The sequence below is a fragment of the Protomyctophum parallelum genome (assembly GCF_964188405.1).
Source record: "Protomyctophum parallelum genome assembly, chromosome: 6".
Classification (NCBI taxonomy): Eukaryota; Metazoa; Chordata; class Actinopteri; order Myctophiformes; family Myctophidae; genus Protomyctophum; species Protomyctophum parallelum.
Window position 1 is genome coordinate 28,422,317 of NC_139701.1, and position 13,690 is coordinate 28,436,006.

Below are 13,690 nucleotides of genomic sequence, written 5' to 3' on the forward strand. Positions count from 1 at the left end.
TTTTGCGCAATCCACGGGGTGTCGAAAGCGCTTAACATGCCCAAAATTGCAATATGATATACCACACGCCCCCAGCTCATAAAACTGTAATATGATTAGTAATATTATTTGAACTGCTTAATGGAGCCCTTAAAGTCTTAAAACCATATATGCTTTGTTGTACGGGGTCCCCCAGGGCTCTGTACTTGGTCCCCTCCTTCTCCCCCTCTACACTAAGGGCACTATTTTCGCCCTGCTATACCCCTTATCCTAAACTTCTTTGCCGTTTTTTTACAATTATGATTTTGAAAACATTTAAAGAATGTGCCGACACCTTGTGAACTTGTAGATCGGCTATTTTAACTATTCAAAAATGTTTTTCAATAGGGATAAGGGGTAAAGCACTGGCGAAAATATGGCTCTAAATCTCCTCGCCAAAAAGCTGACATACTGTAATTATAGTGTTGTAAGCTTGTAGATTTAGGAGCTATTTTCACCAAATGTTTGTTGTTTTTGCCTAATGTTCGCATATTAGGCCATTCCAAGAATAGGGACGCTAGGGTTCATGTGGTTAACAGTTGTAGTGCCGTTTGTATATTATAAACTTTATCTAAGTTTTTAAGGTTTAAAACAAGAAATGGACCATATTCACACAGTGGCAATTTTGCTCTTACCATTATATAATACGACAGAGTCATGCCCACCCTATCGAATATGACATGAGAGCTAAATGGCACAATACCATGTGAATGTTGTCAATGGTACTGTGAGCCCTCTTCTCTGTCGATTAAACACAATAATCATTTACCCTGATGGTAAAATCTAATTTATTTTACTATGACTTTACTAAAGAGGCACAGAAGCACATGACATGTACACAAACACACCACACGTCTTCAGAATTCACAACAATCAGAAGGATGGAGGGAATCCTTACCATTTCCTTATCTGGAGAAGAAACTTCTTCCATGCGGTCCTTGACATAAACGCAGGCATCTATGAAGTTCTGGTTAACCTGCTCTCTGAACAAAAAGACAGAACAAAGTGAGCGACTGAACTGTATATTATGCTTATATTTCCTGTCGTGTTTATCCAAAATCGTTCACGTTGTGAACTTGTAGAGCTGCTATTTTCAGAACTTTTGGATGATGACGTAGCAGCCAGGCATTCATTTAAGAAAAAACAACAAAAGTTGAAATACGGAGATACAAAATGTCTGCCTGACAGCAATACTGTACAAGCTGACAAGGCATTGGAATGCAAAGCATTGTCAGCTTGTAGATCTGTTTATTTTCACAAGCAACAGTACGACAGAGTAGCACTGCTCTTCCTGTTAACATTACCAGTCAGTGCATGACTGTTATGTGTTAAATGGGGAACTGATCTATGCAAATGATTCACAAATGAGAGATTTTGAATTACGAACAGGTGGTCATGTGATACACCTATGGATTCACTGTGCACGCGTTGCGTGAATCCCACATGTCTACAGTAAAATACAGTAGAAATGAATCCCACATGTCTACAGTAAAATACAGTAGAAATGTAAGAAGAGCTTTGTGAGTGTGACTAAGGCCTTATGTTCTATTATAATTCTACTATAGTAGAATACTATTCCACTATACTATTACACACACACACACACACACACACACACACACACACACACACACACACACACACACACACACACACACACACACACACACACACACACACACACACACACACACACACACACACACACACACACACACACACACACACACACACACACACACACACACACACACACGTGGCATATAGGAACCACACATTAGATGGAGCAGTGGGCTTTTTATTAAACAATCACTCGCCACCTGTCTCTCTCTCTCTCTGTGTGTGTGTGTGTGTGTGTGTGTGTGTGTGTGTGTGTGTGTGTATGTGTGTTTGTGTGTGTGTGTGTGTGTGTGTGTGTGTGTGTGTGTGTGTGTGTGTGTGTGTGTGTGTGTGTGTGTGTGTGTGTGTGTGTGCGTGCGTGCGTGCGTGCATGTGTGCGTGCGTGTGGACAATATTGCAGCATCATTCAGCACCTGTCTCATGCAGCCTATAGGCTGCAGCTGGACATAAACAAAGCACTGCATTGTCTCTAGCTGACAACCCTACCTCAAGACAACGTCATCTAGATCAGTGATTCTCAAACATGTTCATGTTAAGGACCCCAAATGCATAGGCCGAGAACCCCCATCTGAAAGGATTTTGTGCCAGGGACACCCCAGAAGAGAAGATTCCAAAACAAAAGGTTTTTCAGAAAAAGCAGATCTACAAGATCACAACGCATTGCGCTGTGAGATGTAATGCATCATATTAAAGCGGTTAAACTGATTGTGATGATGCTATATTAGCTACTTTGCTGGGGAAACCCTAGAACCCCTTCAAGGACCCCCTCAGGGGTCCCTGGATCCCACTTTGAGAACCACTGATCTATATATTCTTCCCTGTGTGTCTGTCTCACCCTGTGGCTCCTTCCTCCTGGAACTCCAGGCTGCCCTCTGGAGCCTGCAGGCCTCCTTCAGGTGCCTCCTCCCCAGACACAACACCTCCTCCCTGGGTCAGAGCCTCGGCCGTCTCCTCCTGCAACATGGCTGCTTCCCTGGGCTCCTGGGCCGCCTGAGGCTCCTTCTCCTGCTCCATCTCTGGTTCAGAGCTGTCCTCCTCCTCCTCCTCCTCCTCCTCCTCCTCCTCCTCATCCTCCTGCTGCTGCTGCCGGGTCTTCTCGTCTCCGCTAGACTCCTCACTGGATGTGGTCTCATATCTGGGGAGTATAGAGACACAGTAGCACTTTAACTTATATTGTTAATACTTTTTGTGTTATCCTTTGTGTTATCCTTTTAGCCTAAATGTCTGACTGTACCTTGTGCTGTTTACATTTGTGACTCATAAAGTATTTAATCAATCAATAAACCCAATATACTTTAGTTGGATCTATACTTGGCCCGCTCCTTTTTCCCCCCACTTAATTCTACACCAAATCTCTTCACCAAAAATAGCCTTGCTCAGCGACACTTCGACACATAGGGCTGGGGCGCGGACGTGAACCAGGGAACTTCTGGTGAAACTCCTTAAAAAATTGCTTATCTACCTACAAAGTAAGATTGCAGATTGTTTTCTTTTTTAATAGATCATTTGAATTGTTTTTTGGCTAAGTGGTTAAGTGCCTCAGTGGGCCAATGCAAACTCATTGAATTACTACACATAAAGGATAGTCTGTTCACATCCTCATTGACTGTTCTGTAGCGCTTTAACCCTTTCCAATAGATGCCTAGTACACAGAAATACTGAATTTCTGGGTGTTTTTACACTTCCAGGGTTAAAATAACACCCTTATCATTCAACGTCATTATCCCTAAAACGGTGTTTTCAGATAAGGGTCAACAAAATGTTGTGCCATATTTGTTCAATATTAGGCATGTAGAGCGCGCACACACACACACACACACACACACACACACACACACACACACACACACACACACACACACACACACACACACACACACACACACACACACACACAACCTTGTTCAGTAACAGCTAATTCTGTCTATGAAGGCAGGTGATATACTTCATGCGTGGATGTTGTGAGTGTTTGCCTGTGTGAGTATGTGTGAGTATGTGTACACTGTGCACGTGTGTTTGTGACATACTGTATGAAAGAGCCTATATATACGTGGGCCGTCAACGATCACATCAGTCTCTTATTGAATGCTGCTCATTCATGCTATGTTGGGAGGCACGCACACACGCATACACGCACACGCACACACGCACACACACGCACACACACACACACACACACACACACACACACACACACACACACACACACACACACACACACACACACACACACACACACACCTCAGCGGCCACAACATTCCAGCAGACCTCAGATGATGTGCATATGATATATGTGCATGTATTGTATAACCTGGGTGCATGTGTGTGCGTATGCGTGCGCGTGCGCGTGTTTATGATACTCATAGATACTCATTTAGATTTAAGTCATGGCTGTATTTTTGGACAGCACAGTTGGTAGAGGCAGGAAATAGAGTGTAGAAAGCAAAAGATGAAACGCAACAGGAGGCTCATTCAAACCCATGACCGCACCAATTATTCCCCTTGCTACTCCTTGTCAACCTTTACTTCAGAAAAATCACTTCAAGGGAGAGAGAAAAATAAAGCATTATGAAAGGATGAAAAAAAAAAAGAAAAAACTAAAGTATTTACAATATTGCTGAGGATTGTTCTATTCATCAACGACATTGTAATTTTGAAAAAAAGCTTTTTACATTCCAGCGTCACTCCTCTGCTATAAACTCATTGCATTGGTGTTGTTGACCTTAAAAACCGTCTCCCGACCCTTCGGTGTGATTTGGGCTTTAAGACTGCATGCCGGCAAAGATTCTCTTCCCATTTCTTGTTATGCTTTTTCACAGAAGCACCTAATATTAATGCACCTTCAGGGATTACTTGCTGGTTACTTACTACTGACTAACATTTTTCTAGCTAACTGACTAATCCTTCTCAGCCTCCCTTAGGGCTGGGGAGTGGGGACTGCTACAGTACATAATGAAACTTGACAACTGCAAAAATGTGTAATCTCTGGTGTTTGGAGGGCCGTTAGCTTCAATGGAAAAACACACAAGCACAGACACACTCAAGCCAGATGTACAGTACAGTATACTTGGAGCATGGGGCGTTGTGAGCTTGTAGATCAGCTATTTTTGTGACACTGATTTATACTTACTCACAACTAACTATAAATTCAGACGTCCTCCTCACAAAGCACACACTAGACTAAATGCAGATGGGATGTTAATTAAAAAATATATACTTTACCCTCCGTTCACCCCAACAAACTTCAGGTTTTTCTTGGCTCCCCTGTTCCCCTGCTTGTCAACGCCATTTTTCTTCATTATAGATTTTAGACCTGGAGGAGAGGGGAGAGAAATGAAGAGGGGGAGAGAGAGTGGTATCGGGTTCCGGGGAGAATATTACTTTGAGTGTGAGTTTGTGATTAGTGATTGGGTGTTGTATTGTAGAGCCTGACCTGCTGACCTGACCGATATACAGTATCATCATACATAGAGTACCATCATTTGACTATTTTTATTAGATCGGTATCTGCAATTACGGTATGCAGCTGAGTTGTCCCAATTTTAACCACTACAAATGGTATCCCTATTTTGGGCATGTTTTACAAATTGATTAGAATTTCATTTGACTAGATATCAGGCATCGGTCAGGCTCTATGATTGCATTAATTTTTTGCTTTCCAATTTTGGAAAGCACTATACCACAATATGCATTCCTATACAACAACAACAAACAATGATACTTTAAAACAGCTCCTCCAAAACAGTTTTGGGGCAAACCGGAAGAAAAGCAATAATCCTTTCATTTGAGCGATTTTTGTACTGTCCATCACCTTCCACGGGAGCTGTCCACTTCAATTTACAATGTGCACAGAGACTGCCAATGATCCTCTCAGGTTTCATTGTGATTGTGTTATATCATATCATGAATGCTTGTGAGGGTTCCCTGTGCATGTGAATAGAACGTGCAGTTCTATTCACATGCACAGGGAACTTGCAATGTATGTGCGTGCGTTATTAGAATCAAACAAAGGCAGAGCTTCTAAACTAATGCCATCTCAACCCACATACACATTACATGTACTGAATGCGCATCTTCCATATGAACTGGGACATCACAAGCTACTCCTTCATATTGTACTCCAGACAGAGGAACGGTAGGTCTGAAATACTTCACTGAAATATTAAATACCATAGTTGGCATTGACAAATTGGACAAGAGTATTCAGGGAGTGTCTTCCTTGGCCTGCTGACAGCGCGCGCAGAAAGTTTGGCACTGAATAGTCCAACGGTTTCGGTTTGCGAGATTAGCTCCGGACACACACACACACACACACACACACACACACACACACACACACACACACACACACACACACACACACACACACACACACACACACACACACACACACACACACACACACACACACACACACACACACACACACACACACACACACACACACACACACACACACACACACACATGATCTCTCGCCACACCTTCAGCTGGAGGAGATAATTACAAGCCAGCAGAGCTCATCAAGTGGTGTGGAAGCCCTGTGTGGCACCTGGGGGCCCTATCTGTACATTCCACACACAGACCCTAATGAGATCAGTGTGAGTAAACAACATCACACACAATACAACTATTAAAGTACCATTCAAATGGGATAGCTGTACATGTCCATTACAATTGGTTTCTCTGTAAATTAAGGTGAGGGTATGGCAACAACATTGTCCAATGCCAACATGAATGTGGTTGCCATTATTGTAATGCTGATACAGTAGGTTGAATGTACAGTATGCACTTATTAAATCCAGGAAACAAGATATGTTTACACTATATACAGTATATTTAACGGACAACGCTAATGAGGGACACTACAATGAGTGGATACAGAAGGGAGAGTTTTGGCTCCTGCTGGGATAGTTAGTAGTGAAGCCTTTTCCAGTAGGAGTGGAAACACTGCTGTAATACAGCAGGGTAATATACACCAGACTGGGACTCTCACATGTCAAAGATGCGTATACATGCACCAAAGCATATGTCTGCGCACGCACGCACGCACGCACGCACGCACGCACACACACACACACACACACACACACACACACACACACACACACACACACACACACACACACACACACACACACACACACACACACACACACACACACACACACACACACACACACACACACAGAACTTAAAACAAACTCTAAATACTCTAAATGTGATGGAAGAGATATTTCGCACACGCACGCACGCACACACGAAATATCTCGTCCATCACATTTATAGTATTTAGAGTTCGTTTTAAGTTCAGTGGGGATGTGTATGTGTGTGTGTGTGTGTGTGTGTGTGTGTGTGTGTGTGTGTGTGTGTGTGTGTGTGTGTGTGTGTGTGTGTGGAAGGGGTGAGTGCGTGGATGCATTGCACATATGAGCTGAGAAGGTGTGCCAAGTAGGGAATACATATTTGATGTGTATTTGGAAGCCATCCAACCGTGTCATTTTAGCCCGTGCTGTGAAACATGTGTTGCCTCAACTTTGCTTATGCTATGTTAGACTTGGGAGGGAGGGACAATACAGTACATCCCCTGTGTGATCAGAAACTCTGCAGACACAGAGTGCTCTACTGCCAGACCGAACACCAAAGGCTACATTAGCAGGGGCAGTGCAGTGAGTTTCCCATAGGGCCATTATGCCGTTAAGCATTTTTTAAATTTTACGACTTCCGAAAAAAGCGGAAGACGTGGGGCATTCTAGGTACTGGATGTCACTTTGGCATACATGCAACTTATCCAGGTCACACAAGTCCAAACACTTAAGCTAGTAGGAAAGGAAAGGAAAGGAAAGGAAAGGAAAGGAAAGGAAAGGAAAGGAAAGGAAAGGAAAGGAAAGGAAAGGAAAGGAAAGGAAAGGAAAGGAAAGGAAAGGAAAGGAAAGGAAAGGAAAGGAGATTTAGTCTAGCCTTCAAACTGTCAATGAAGGAATTCCTTTGGAAGAGTTTTGGAATTTCAAAACCAAGACAAATCAAATAAATAAACCCTGGCCTATTGTATTACAATATGGTGATATCGAGTAAAATATGACTCCTGACATGGAGACTGATCTCTTTCTATCCCTCTTTCTGTCCTGTGTTTGTGTCTATATCTACTGCACTATATACTTTTATAATGTTAATGGCCAAACAGGAACCCTGAAGGATAAAATATAGAATGGAGTCAGGCCACAAAGAAAATAAATCTCTAGTCCCGCTGGCACAGTTTCAACAGAGCGGTTTATGGGGAATCATCATTGGCGAGATGATAAATGACAAGGTTGATGGCATTTCACTTTCTGTCAGGCTGAAAATAATAACAGCATATTGAAGGGAAAACATAAGTGTTTTGAAAAGCCTCAAGAGGTTGAGTATCATAGTTCAGCATTAATTTCATTATAGCAGAAAGCCACCAAGGAAACCTGATATTGTCCTAGATTGGAAAGTGAAAGAGGGACATTTACACACAGAGTAGAGGAAATATCAGTACTGAGTCTGGATGAAATGGCATAGAGGGAAACTTTGAACAATAAACAAGGACAATATTGTAGCTAAAACCCTTTTTTGTTTTTTAGATAAATAGCTATAGAGTGTTTGTTCAGTAACATGACTCCCCGTCTCTGCTGCTAGTTAGCAAACAGAAAATACATTTTACATTTCCATAAACCCAACATGAAAAACACTGTACTGATTGTGATCATCACAACATGTTCTCATGTAGTTGAGTGTGATTAACAAGCCTACCTTGCTCTTGCTGTTTGCTGGATGATGCACCTTTCTGTCCTGGGGAGTAGAAGGCAGAGAGGACACTGAGGGAGCTGACTAGTTGACTCTGAATAGAGCTCATCTTGGACGGGCCTGGCTTCCCTGCTGGCTTCCCTGCTGCTCCTTCTCCTCCTGCTGCTGCTGATTTCCCAGCAGGCTTGGCTGAAGTTCCCTTCCCCGTCAATGCTCCTTTTCCAACCGTCTGCTTCTGTGTGCTGAGACTCTCCTGCTGGCTGGACCCCTGCTGAGCTCCAGAACCACTACCCAGCTGTGCCCACTGCTCTCCTAGCAAGCCTGTTAGCCTGGTTACAACCTGACCCAGAGCTGCAGGAGAAGTTGGAGACTCACTGGAGCCACTTGATTCCCGACGGGGGGCTTGGGCTTCGTTTGAACCACGTCGCTGGGCACCTTCACTGGAGCCTCTGCGCACAGACTGTGACTCGCCAGAACCTCTACGAGTGGGATGTGACTCACCAGAACCTTTGCGAAGGGACTGAGTTTCACCAGAGCCCCTGGGATGGCCCTGAGATGGAGGCTGTGCCTCACTTGATGCCCGGCGGACAGTTTGGGCCTTAATCACACCAGATCCACGACGAGACGACTTGGAATCACCAGATCCCCTGCGTGGGGTTTGGACATCTTTGGTGTCCGGCTGGGGGGGAGAGGGCTGGGGTTGGGATTGGGCTGATTGTGGTTGGGTTTGAGATTTACTTGGCCCTGAACACGGGTCCTGAGGCACATCCTGTGCCTGCATCTGGGATTCTGACAGTTCCTGAATGACGTTATGTTCCCCAGGAGGCCTTTGAGGTGGAGCATGCGATGATGTCTGAGGTTCAGACTGTTCAATTTGGGTCTCACTGGATCCCCTGGGTGGACAAGGATGGGCTTCAGCTTGTAACTGAGATGGTGCCTGCTCCTGAGCCTGAGTATGCGTTGGCTTCTGTGGCTCAGGTAGCTGACATTGAGTGTCACTGGATCCCCTACGTGGACGTTGGGGTGGAGCCGGAAGCTGTGGTGGTGAAGGCTGAGGCTGTGAAGGCTGGGGCTGTGATTGAGGCTGGGGCTGTGATTGAGGCTGGGGCTGTGATTGAGGCTGCTCAGGTGTGGGCCTCCGGCCTCTCTGAGGTCTCACTGGAGCAACAGTCTTCATGACTGAAGTCTCAGATACTACTACTACAGCCTCAGTGACAAGAGTCTCTTTGGTCACAATGCTCATTGCCTCATTGTCTACAACTGTTGGCTGCTTCTCTGCATTATCTGGTGCAACTTGCACAGTTTCAACTATTGCTACTGTTGGCTGCTTCTCTGCATCCTCTGGTGCAACTTGCACAGTTTCAACTGTTGGCTGCTTCTCTGCATCCTCTGGTGCAACTTGCACAGTTTCAACTGTTGGCTGCTTCTCTGCATCCTCTGGTGCAACTTGCACAGTTTCAACTATTTCAACTGTTGGCTGCTTCTCTGCATTCTCTGAAGGAACTTGCACAGTTTCAGCTATTTCAACTGTTGGCTGCTTCTCCTCATTCTCAGAAGCAACTTTCACGGTTTCAACAATTTCAACAATTTCTGTCACAATACACAATACATTAGATACTCTACTTTCCCCTGTTTGGCTGTAATCTCCTTCCTCATCTGGACCTAAACTTTGATTGGCTACACTTTCTGTAACAATAACTGAAGGCTCCTTGTCAACATCTGCCATGGCCACAGTGTCCTTGACTATTTTATATTCATCATCTCTTTCATTTGAATTCTCATCTCTGACTGAACACTCAGTGTCAACCTCTGCCACTGCCACAGTGTTGCTGGATACTTTATCTTCATCATCTCTTTCATTCAGATTCTCAACTCTAACAGAATGCACCTCATCAGCCTCTGCCACGGTTACAGTTTCACCGGCTACATTATCTTTTTCATCTCTTTCAATTGCATTCTCATCTCTCACAGCTTCACTCAACACAATATCGCTGTTCACTATGCTTTGACCGGCCTCACTTTCTGCAACTTGACTCTCCGTGTCCACATTTCGGACTGGATTGTTGCCCGGCCGCCTGCCTCTGTCTGTCTCTGTCTGCTGATCTGTCCTCATTGCTGCCTCAGTCTCTGTCACCCTGTCCACAGTGTCCACCCTGTCCGTCTCTGTCCCCCGGTCTACACTTCTGGCCCTCTGCCTCATCGGATGATCCGTCACCACCTCTGTCTCTGTCACCTGGTCAACCCTCTCTGCTACCGACGTCTCAGTCACCTGATCCTGAGTGTCAACTCTCTCTGTCTCTGTGCTCCGATCAACGCTGTTGGCTCTCGATCTTACTGGACACACAGCAGCCTCTATCTCTGGTACCTCACCAGGACTAACACTTCCGGGTTCTGCTCCTTGATCTACACTAACAACACTTTCACTGGACACACATACTTTGATGCAAATCCTCTCTGTATCTGTTCCTTTATCAATGGTATTACTAGACTCTGTCTCTGTCTCCTGGTTGATGATAGCCACTCTCTCCGTTTCTGTCCCTCTGTCCACACTCGCCCTCCTCGCTCTGCCGTCTCTCTCTGTCGTACACACCTCCACTCTCACTCCCTCGCTCAGCTGCAGTATCTTCACTTCTTTAAGCTTATTCTCTTCTATTTGATTACTCAAAAGTGAGTTGGTTCTCTCCAAGTCTTGGCTTGCCTTGGTTAGGTTAGCCTCTAGTAGCGTTAGCTTCTCCTGCAGGTGGTGGACATTAGCTAGATCCTTGTTGCAAGCTTCGGCTACTTTATATGTTTCTGATTCCTGCACAGTTATGTCCTGTGATAGTTGCTCTATCCGACTACCTAACTTCTCTCTGTGGCGGTCTGATTCCTCTAATGGCTGTGCTTGGCTCTCACGTTCCTGTACTGATTCATGTGTCTTCTTCTCTCTGTGCGACACACTGCTTTGTGCTACACTCTGTGTCTCCTTGCATATTGACTGCTCCACTGACAGGGAGCCTGAAGCTCCAGCCCCTTGGGGCTGAGTGTATGTTCCCAGTTCAGTACTTGGAACTGGGTTAGAGGATAGGACAGAAGCCTTGACCTGTGCTTGGAGTTGAAGCAGAAGCTTTTCCCTTTCCTCTCTCAGTGAGCAAATCTGAGCCTTGAGTTCTGGGATAGTTCTGACCTGTTCTTCCAGCTCTCTAACCCGTTTCAGAGCCACTGTGATCTGCTGGTGTAGCCCCACGCGTTCCTGAGGCACAGAGCGTCTCTCTGTGATGTCCGGCGAGGCACGGAACACATTCTCAGACGAGCCATTCTCTGGCGTGCCCAGCACACGATCTGGACTACCAGTGTCAGAGCCTTTCCGATGCTGGGCAGTGACAGGCATACTTGAGGCTCGGAGCAAGTTTGGCCGACTCTGAAGCCCCAGGAGATGCTGTTCCTGACTCCGAACCCCCATGACACCTTCTTCTCTTAGTTTGGCCGAGGCATAAGTAGACACCTGGCTTGGTGTCCCTCTGCTGCTCTGGCCGGTTGTGCCACCATCGCTGGGCCTGAAGTCATATATTTGTTGGACCTCTGTCACCCTGGACTTGGGCCTCGGTCCTAGGGTGGAGGTCCCAGACCAGACAGTGTCCTTTTCCTTGGGGGCAGGCCTGGGTCCATGCCCAGGGAGGCTGAAGTTCCTGGGCAGAGTGCTGCTGAACTTGGGGCCCCTGACTCTGCGGTGGATGTGTACCCTTTTGATGGTGTTGCCTTTCTCAATGTCATCAACATATTTGAGGAAGTCCAGATCCAAGTGGAAGCCATAAGGGGTCTCAACTGAATAGGGTAGCTGCTTCCTCTGACCTCCTCCCTCACCGGTCTGGGACAGAAAGCCATTCGCTGTAAAATAATAATAATTACGTATCATTATAATCATTATCAACAGACTGTAACAACACTTTTCAGGATACAATAAAACTAAAATCTATAAAATAATCAATTCAATCAAAGTAATTAAATCATGTATGTGACTGTGACGAAGAGACAAATCTAATGTTATAACTATTATAATTATGATTATTATTCATTTTATGCACATACAGGCTCTGTGGTTCACTGTGGTTCACTGTGTGAACTTCACACAGTGCTTCATTATGTAAAATCATATTACATACTGAGATGTAATTATCATGCAGTGATTGCACCAAAATATACTCATCTGTATGCAAAACCTTGTGCCGTGTCAACTTGAGACAGGACAGCTAGCACAAGAAGGCAGTAATTTAGATAGGAAGCAATTTGGCCAGATTTAGGGAAGAAATGAAACTTTAACATTTGATGTTTAACCTCATTGTGGTGTGCATAAAAAGTATACAACCTTATCAAAGCTGTATGAACAGTGGAAAGTAATCTTCTGTAAGTAAAAAATCCTCACCATTTTTCTTGTCCATCATTGGTGGTGAAGTTCACAGTCATGGACTTGTGTTTGATACAGTTTGAGCTGGCAGCCTGGAAAAAACAGAATTAGAGGCACAACATTAGTGGACATTGAAGGACATAGGGATTTCATTAGTCTCAAAAGTTGTCTGTGCAGCATGTTAAGAAGGATGAGTTCATAAACAAACCGGTAAATCATACCAGTCATACACAATGCAATAGCACCAGTCATACTGTAGCACTTGGTTCACCTGACATTTTGCATAACCACAAGACGTGCTGCGAGGGACAGGGACAAACAATTAGGCTAATAAATATTCATCACAGAGAGAGCGCAAACCCCTCATGACCATACAAGATTGGTTTAGATATTGAGATGGCAAAGAAAAAAAATGATAACAAATGAGATAAATGCCCAAAGTGGAACAACACCCTAATATGAATTGTCTGCATTCATTTCACAGTTCACACTACTATCTCTAAGGAACATGATGAAGGCTAAGATAACAATGTAGGCATTTAGCAGATCCCACTGGATAAAATGTGTTGGATTTTCAAAGGTACTGCAGTATCAGCAACACAAATCTAAATCTAACAAAAAAAGGGTATAGGGCTATATCTTGTGCCACCCCTTACCCCTTAAACTTATTTGCCTTTTTTTACTATTTTGAAAAACCTTTTAAAATAGTTCAAATAGCCGATCTACAAGCTCACAACGTGTCGATGATGTATATTGGATAGTTCAAAATAGTACAATATGGCAAATATGTTTAGGGATAAGGGGTAAGGGGTGGCCCAAGATAGGGCTGATAGTCTTCTCAGCTAGATTACTAGAATTTACAGTGACTGTCTGCCACAGCACGAGCAAACATCAATAGCA

General features: G+C 44.5%; 1 protein-coding gene across 8 annotated transcripts in view; it reads right to left on the bottom strand.

Moving 5' to 3' along the window:
* Positions 1-13,690, bottom strand: part of kank4 (KN motif and ankyrin repeat domains 4) — a 94,860-nt gene that overhangs the window by 8,129 nt on the left and 73,041 nt on the right. For 5 of the 8 annotated variants that reach the window (XM_083767865.1, XM_083767867.1, XM_083767864.1 and 2 more), the window contains 5 exons: positions 12,809-12,882; positions 8,413-12,273; positions 4,861-4,951; positions 2,474-2,773; positions 917-1,001 (listed from right to left, as the gene is read on the bottom strand). In XM_083767865.1, the coding sequence (XP_083623991.1) occupies positions 917-1,001; positions 2,474-2,773; positions 4,861-4,951; positions 8,413-12,273; positions 12,809-12,827 (4,356 nt within the window). In that variant the 5' untranslated portion in view covers positions 12,828-12,882. The remainder of the gene's footprint in view (positions 1-916; positions 1,002-2,473; positions 2,774-4,860; positions 4,952-8,412; positions 12,274-12,808; positions 12,883-13,690) is intronic. The other 3 variants (XM_083767869.1, XR_014569418.1, XR_014569419.1) reach the window with 3 other exon arrangements.